This window comes from Ipomoea triloba, chromosome 11 (genome assembly GCF_003576645.1).
Source record: "Ipomoea triloba cultivar NCNSP0323 chromosome 11, ASM357664v1".
Lineage (NCBI taxonomy): Eukaryota > Viridiplantae > Streptophyta > Magnoliopsida > Solanales > Convolvulaceae > Ipomoea > Ipomoea triloba.
The window spans coordinates 22,473,672-22,480,880 of record NC_044926.1 but is presented as its reverse complement, the minus strand read 5'-3'; the positions used below and the strand labels follow the sequence as shown (position 1 = coordinate 22,480,880).

General features: G+C 40.4%; 2 protein-coding genes across 2 annotated transcripts; both read right to left on the bottom strand.

Annotated features, from left to right (window-relative positions):
* Positions 1 to 3,087: 3,087 nt before the first annotated feature.
* On the bottom strand, positions 3,088 to 5,685 carry LOC115996111. Its single transcript, XM_031235253.1, has 4 exons — positions 5,436 to 5,685; positions 5,088 to 5,186; positions 4,774 to 4,913; positions 3,088 to 4,668 (listed from the first exon to the last, which is right to left on the bottom strand). Exons 1-4 carry the CDS (start codon positions 5,683 to 5,685, stop codon positions 3,088 to 3,090), a joined length of 2,070 nt encoding a protein of 689 aa, XP_031091113.1.
* A 192-nt stretch (positions 5,686 to 5,877) lies between these two features.
* Positions 5,878 to 6,564, bottom strand: LOC115996110. Its single transcript, XM_031235252.1, has one exon. It carries the CDS (start codon positions 6,562 to 6,564, stop codon positions 5,878 to 5,880), a length of 687 nt encoding a protein of 228 aa, XP_031091112.1.
* Positions 6,565 to 7,209: the final 645 nt, after the last annotated feature.

Genomic DNA, 7,209 nt, shown 5'->3' with positions numbered 1-7,209 from the left:
TCGAACCTAAATATATTACCTATTTATCAATTTATTGTTAATTTGTATAATATGTGGCATTTTTATGTTTGCATAGAACCTAAATGGTTTTTTTTTTTTAATTATACTTTTAAAATTTTTAAAACTTAAGACATCGAGTTGTCTCCCAAATCATACCTCCATAGCTGTTTGAAAATGCAAAGAAATATTGATTGGTATCTTCGCAACAACCATGGTTATTTCTATAGTTGGTCGTTGTTAATTTTGATATTCATGGTTATTTCAAGATTGAAGTCCAAATTTTGACCTTAATAGTTATTGTTGTTTGACTTGAGAGAGATCCCCGGGCTACCTTACATTTTTTTTTTCCTTAATATATAAAAAAAATTAAGTTTTACAAATAGATTTCATATAAGTATAAAAATGTCACATATTTGCCAAATTAACAGTAATATGCGAAATAAGACATACTTAGACTTTTTCTTTTTTGAAAGCCAACCAAGCCCATAAATTATATTAAATCAAGAATAAAAGGAGGAGGAACATCCTCCCAAGACAAACGACTAGCGTGAGAACCAACCGCTTTAGCTAAAGCATCAGCAGCTTGATTCGTTGACCTAGAAATGAACTAAAAAACACAAGTTGTAAACAAACTACTGATAGCTCTACAATCATGAATAACAGAGCCAAAACAAGACCAAACTACGGAACTCCCTACCAATACTTGGATCAAATTAAGACAATCAAACTGGATAGAGACCTCCATGATGCCTAGCGACTTAATCCACTTCAACACCTGCTTACATGCCATTGCTTCGGCCAACAGGGGATCCAAAACACAGCCTAAAGAACCATTTACAGCAGCCAAGAACCCTCCTTGAGCGGTGACGAGATAAGCCCCAAACGTAACATTCATTGCCGCAAAATCAATGCCAGCATCCACACGGCACACCAACATTTCATTGTCAAGTGCATGAGACACACTTATCGCATGAGACACGCCACTAGTAACCATAACATCATGTGTTATTTGCCACTGCTGCAAAGCTGCCACAGCATCCCTCCAAACGCCATCTGGCCTAGTGACAAAACCATCCCAGAGAGCCACATTTCGCGCAAGACATACTTAAACTTATTATTACTATTGTTGTTAGTCCTACTACCACACCATTAAACTATTTAAGAAAGTGTTATTGAACTCCTAAACTCATAAAATAACGAGTTAATACCTAATTTGGTCTTTTGACTATTGATTTCACCACTTTTTTTTTAAAGGGGGGGGGAGGGGGGGGGACACCCAAACAAGAGCACTCTAATTATTTTGCAGGATACAACGTTGCCTACAATCACCCAAAAGGTCATTATTGACTCTATTTCTGCATCCAGGAGGAGGCTGATCAAATTTCATATATCCATTCAGAATCGCCCGTAAGTACAAGCTTTGCAAGACTATCAGCCACAAAATTCTGCTCACGATAGATATGCGATATCCTGCTTCTTTCAACTCCTGTGATCATCCTCATAAGGCTCTCAAAAGAGTTGTCATGTTGATTTCTTCTCGTGTAGTTTCCTTGCATGACTTTGGCGATCTCCTCTCAATCCGTCTGGATTTCATAATCTGAATACCCTATGCTCCTGGCCCATTGAACCCCCATAACCAGTGCTTTCATCTCAGCTTCAATGGGGTTTGCAGCACGATACCTTCGGGCGCATCCTGTGATCCAATTTCTATATTTATCCCTAAGGACTCCGCCACCTCCTGCAAGGCTGTTACTCTCCCTATAGCATCCATCCACGTTAAGGATGATTGCCGCATTGGTTTTGGGTTGCCATTTTAGTAATTTAGAAACAAACACTCCTTTGATTCCCCCCGGGTCAACTGCTCTAGCAAAAGCTCTTTTGGTGTCCTCTTGCTGCCTTTGAATCCACTCCATCTTCTGCTGGATGCTCTAAGTTCTGACACTAAAGATGACTTCGTTCCTTCACTTCCATAACCACCATATAATAATAGCAAAAGTATTCTTCCAGTTATTATCATTTCTATTCTGTACTTTGCCTTGAATATTAGCAAACAACCAGTTATCAAGAGGAAGATTATTTTGCCTTTGTATTTCTTGTCTAGGTATCAATCTTTCCCAGATTTCTATTGCAGCTTTACATGTCCTAAAGACATGATCTCTGTCTTCAATTCCTACGTGGCATATGTTACACGTATTATCCATCGTGAATCCCCACCGGAATCTTTCATTATTGGTCATCACTTTCCCATGTTTTAAAAGCCAAATAAACGTACAGATTTTGCTAGGGACCTTAAGTTTCCAAATGTAGATCCAATCATTATCAACTGAAGTCCCAGAGTCCCCAACTGCATCCTTGTAAGCAAGTGCGACTGAGAATTTTTCGGTGCTTTGAGGTTCCCTTCTTTAGTTATCAGCTTCCATGTTTTGCATAATAATTTCGCGGCTTCGGACAATTCCTTTCCACAAGTTAGAGCAGCCATGTTTTTCTTGCCATTCTGAAATCTGGTCTTCCCTAGGATTGTATTTCTTTAGGATGGTAGAAGCCCAAAGGGTTTCCTTTTCTTTTTGAAGCCTCCACCCAAGCTTTGCCATGAATGCCTTATTCATATTTCTTATGCGTTTGATGCCGAGGCCTCCTTTTTCAATACTCATGGTGACGGTCTCCCAATTAACTAGGTGTAAGTGATGTCTATCATTTCCTCCATTCTAGAGAAAGTGCTTGATTTTCCTTTCGATCTCTTCACATACTCCTTCCAACAACCACATTGACTGCATGGTGTAAAATGGGATAGAAGAGATGACACTTTGGGCAAGCACTCGTCTCCTAGCGAAGGAAAACATTTTGGCCTTCCATCCCTCTAATTTATCATTTATCCTTTCCATGATTGGGTTAACATGTTTTTATTCACTCTGTTGTGTATAGCCGGGACCCCAAGATACCTCCCTAAGTTATCAATTTGGCTTATCCCAATTTCCTGTGTTATTTTTTGAGCTTTTTCTCTATTCACATTTTTAGAGAAATAAATCTGGGATTTGTGTAGGTTCACACGTTGTCCCAAAGCATTGCAAAATCGTGAAAGATATTGTTTCACCACCTTTCCTGTTCCTCGGTGGCTTCTGCGAACAAAACCATGTCATCAACAAAAAAAAGATGAGTAAGAGTAGGGCCATACCTTGAAATTTTAATTCCACGGCAAGTTTCGTTTATGGTTGCTTCCTTGATGATGTGGCTCAACCTTTCCATGCATAGGACAAAGATGTAGGGGGAAATTGGGTCTCCTTGCCTAATTCCCCTCTTAGGTTTTATCCAATCAAGTTGTTCCCCATCCCACAAGACAGAAAGTTCCCCATCCCACAAGACAGAAAGTTTGGCAGTCTCAATACATTGCATAACCTTTTGAATCCAATCCGTTCGGAACCCCACTTCCTCAAGAGTCTCCCTAATGAATTGCCAAGATAAGCGATCATAAGCTTTCTCGAGGTCGATTTTAATTACCATTTGACCCACTGCACCTGTCTTCTTTTTCATAGATTGAAGGATTTCTTGGAAGACCATAATATTGTCCGTTATTTGTCTTTTCAGGACGAAACTACTTTGCTCAGGACCTATCGCCTCACGAACAATACCTTTGATTCTGTTTGTAAGAATCTTGGTGATCAGTTTGTATATCACATTACAAAGGCTAATAGGACGGAAGTGGGATAGTTTGTCAAGGTGTTTGATTTTAGGAATAAGAGCCACAAGTCTGTCGTTCAGCCCTTCTGGTATAATTCCAGTATTCAAAAAATCCCTGGTATATGTAGTCAAGTGGTTACCTACGATTGCCCAAGCTTTTTGAAAAAAGTCGGCATGAAAGCCATCAGGGCCAGGGGCTTTGAAAGGCGCCATTTCGAACATGGCACTTTTAACCTCTTCAGTAGTGCAGTCTTTATAAAGGTCTCTCCAAGTGTCTAAATTAATCTCTGGAAAAGAATTGATTGGGCACTTACTCCATATTGATATGTGATCTTTAGAGAAAAGATGAACGTAATATTCCCTTACCATAGTCTTAATTTGAACTCGACTTTTTCTTTTAAAAGTCGTACCTAGACCGTTCTTGCTCCAATCAATAAGAGCTTTAGCAGTCTGCTGGAGATTAGTTTTTAAATTTGCCTTCGGATCCCAATTCAAGCCCACCACTTCATTGAAATTCTCCTGGACTGTCCATGCTGCGTTGAAAACAAATCGGCCCTTGCTGCGCGTCCTAGTATTCTGTTCCAATCTGACAAGAAGGCACACATGGTTAGAATGTGAAGACACAAGGTGATGAGCGTGTATTCCTGGAAATATGTCGAGGAAATCTGTCGAGCAGACTGCTCTATCAAGCCAAACTCCCTTGAATGTTTCCACGCTATTGCCTCTTGTCCATGTAAATTTTGGGCTAGTGAAACCCACGTCAACTAGTCCTTTCGTGTCTAGCCACTTGTTGAATCTGCTGTCCGAAAAACTCGTTGGGTTGCTCACTTCCTCCCTGCATGAGACCGCATTAAAGTCTCCCAGAACAAGCCAAGGACCGTCGATACCCCTCTTATGTCTTCCAAGATCATCCCAAAGTTTATTTCTTAGGTGAAGAGAGGGGCTGCCATAAACACATGCGAGATACCAGTCCCTTTGTTTGTCATCATGAACCTTCAAGAGTGCAAATTGTGGGTGTGTAAAAATGATATCAATGACCTAGTTATCCATCTACATGATCCAAATTCCACCACTGAATCCAGTTGCCTCAATTCTAACCCATTGGTCAAATGCAAGTTTTCGGCACACTTGGTCTGCTTGGTTTCCAGAGATTTTCGATTCCAACAAGCAAAGTAGCAAAGGTTTGAAGTTCTTGATCATATGTTTTGCAGCCCTAAGGAATCCCTTAGACGTTGCCCCTTAGCAATTCCAGCTGATGATCGTCATTAAAAATACAAACAAAAAGGCAACGCAAGAGAAAAACAGAAAAACCAGGAAAAGGAAACACAAGGGAAACAGAGCAAGGGAAGGGCAAGGAGAAAATTAGCTCTCCATTGCATCCTCTGAAGGGGTGCATGTAACACCATACTCACAATCCGGTATGCCATCGTCTTCCATCAAGAACTCCGAGTCATCCGGGGTGTCGCCGTGATGTTCTAAATCATCCATCTCCATCAGCCCCTTTCCTTGTCCTTCATCACAATTTCTCACTATCACTGTGCTCGAATAAATTCCATTTCTGTTATCCCCTCGAACCACCGTGTGTTATTCCTGAGCTGCAGCCTGTAAACTTTTACCTCTGTCTACTCTCAGTCTTTGCATACGGTCTTTAGATTTATTTGAAACATCAACATACTTTTTTCCACTATCCAGACTATTTAAGATTTGTTTTTCATTCACTTAAACAACTTGTCTTTTTCCTTTTCCACTAAAGGTGTTACTCTGTAATGAGCTCTCGTTGTTCCGGTCAGTGTTCTCCTGGACCTCTACATCTTCACCTTCTTCCATGCCCAAAATGTCAAATCTTGTAGCCCCAAGTATATTCCTAGGTCCGGTTAGTGTAATGGCTTCCTTCCCTCTATGCCTATCTTCTTTTTCACCCGTAGCTATTCTACCATTAGTCTGTCTGCCACGCCTTGGTTTTTTCGCTGCTAGCATCCACGACCCAAATGGCTCATACATCTCCGGCATTTGTTTTGGTACTATACTTTGGTTTGCTGGTATCTTGCTCACTAGCGGTGCTAACTCGTTCTTCTCTTTGTCGGTCTCCTATTGTTACCTAATCTCTTCTTCCTGCTCTAGAACCTTCTTTGGGCAGACCTCATCTCTGTGTCCATAGACTCCACAATTGAAACATACTAGGTATAGACCTTCATATTCAATTCACCTAACATTTTCCTTGAGACTGAATTTTGAGAGTAGTGGTTTGGTGATATCCACTTCCACACACATCCTTGCGAATTTACCTCTTGACACTAAACCGGTGGACTCATCAATTTTAATGGGTTTCCCTATTTCTTTACCAACCTTGTTCAGAAAGCTAAAATTGTAATACTCCATTGGAAGAGACGGGAACCAGACCCAAACTAAAACCTTTTCCGTTTTGTCTTGCAACGGGTCAAAATTAGGGACCCATTCCTTTACAATCAAGTAGTGGTCCATCACCATCCAAGGACTTCCAAGTTTAGCGTAATTATAGTCGTCAATGGAGCCAAACCTCACAACAAAATATTCATTTTCAAGAGCCACTAAATCCATCCTTGACTTTGGTCGCCATAGAGCTTTGATTCTACTCAGTAGGTAGTTGTAGCCGACTTTTCTACCTAGCACTTTGATGATCAAGGCTAGTTTCAATGGACGGTGTAATGCCTTTTTCTCCTCTTTCGACAGCTTGATAACCGGGCATCTCTCTGTTCCTTCAACAGCGTCTGGACATTTATCATCGAACACTTCGTCTTGCTCCTCCTCTTGTCCTGCTTGACCTCCTATGAGCATTTCACTGTAAGTGACTCTCTGGAGACATCGATTGCTCGCCTCCTCTCCATTGTCAACAGTTTCCACCCCATTCATCTAGTGATTCTCAGTGCTGCACGCCGTCGGAGTCTCACACAAGGTTTTTGTTTTTTTTTGGTGCTTCTCACCAGGAGATCGTCATCCTCTTGGGAGTGTCCCACTAGTGTTGGATTGATCTCCATAAGCGGAGTAACCAAGAAGAACACGCAGAGAGCTTTTACGATTTTTTGATCATCGACTTCTAAACTTACTTAATTTCGTTCCCAACTAAGCAGTTTTTATTTAAAATGACCCATCGACTATTAGGATTTCACTAATTTTGTCATCGACTACCAAATTTGTTCAATTTAGTACTAACTATACAATTTTTACCTAAAATGGTCCATCGAGTATTAGGATTTTACCCCTTTAGTCCCCAACTATTAGGATTTCACCATTTTGGTCCTCAAAGGTCTCCAAACTCACAATAAACTTACATTTTAGGTTAGCATTTGCGTAGTGTGGGAACTAAATTGAGCAACTTTGGTAGTCAATAACCAAAGTGGTGAAATTCTAATAGACATCCTAATAGTCGAGGGACCATTTTAGGTAAACATTACATAGTTAGGGACTAAATTGAGCAACTTTGATAGTCGATGACCAAAGTGACAAAATCCTAATAGTTGAGGGTTCATTTTAGTTAAAAATTACATAGTTGGGGAT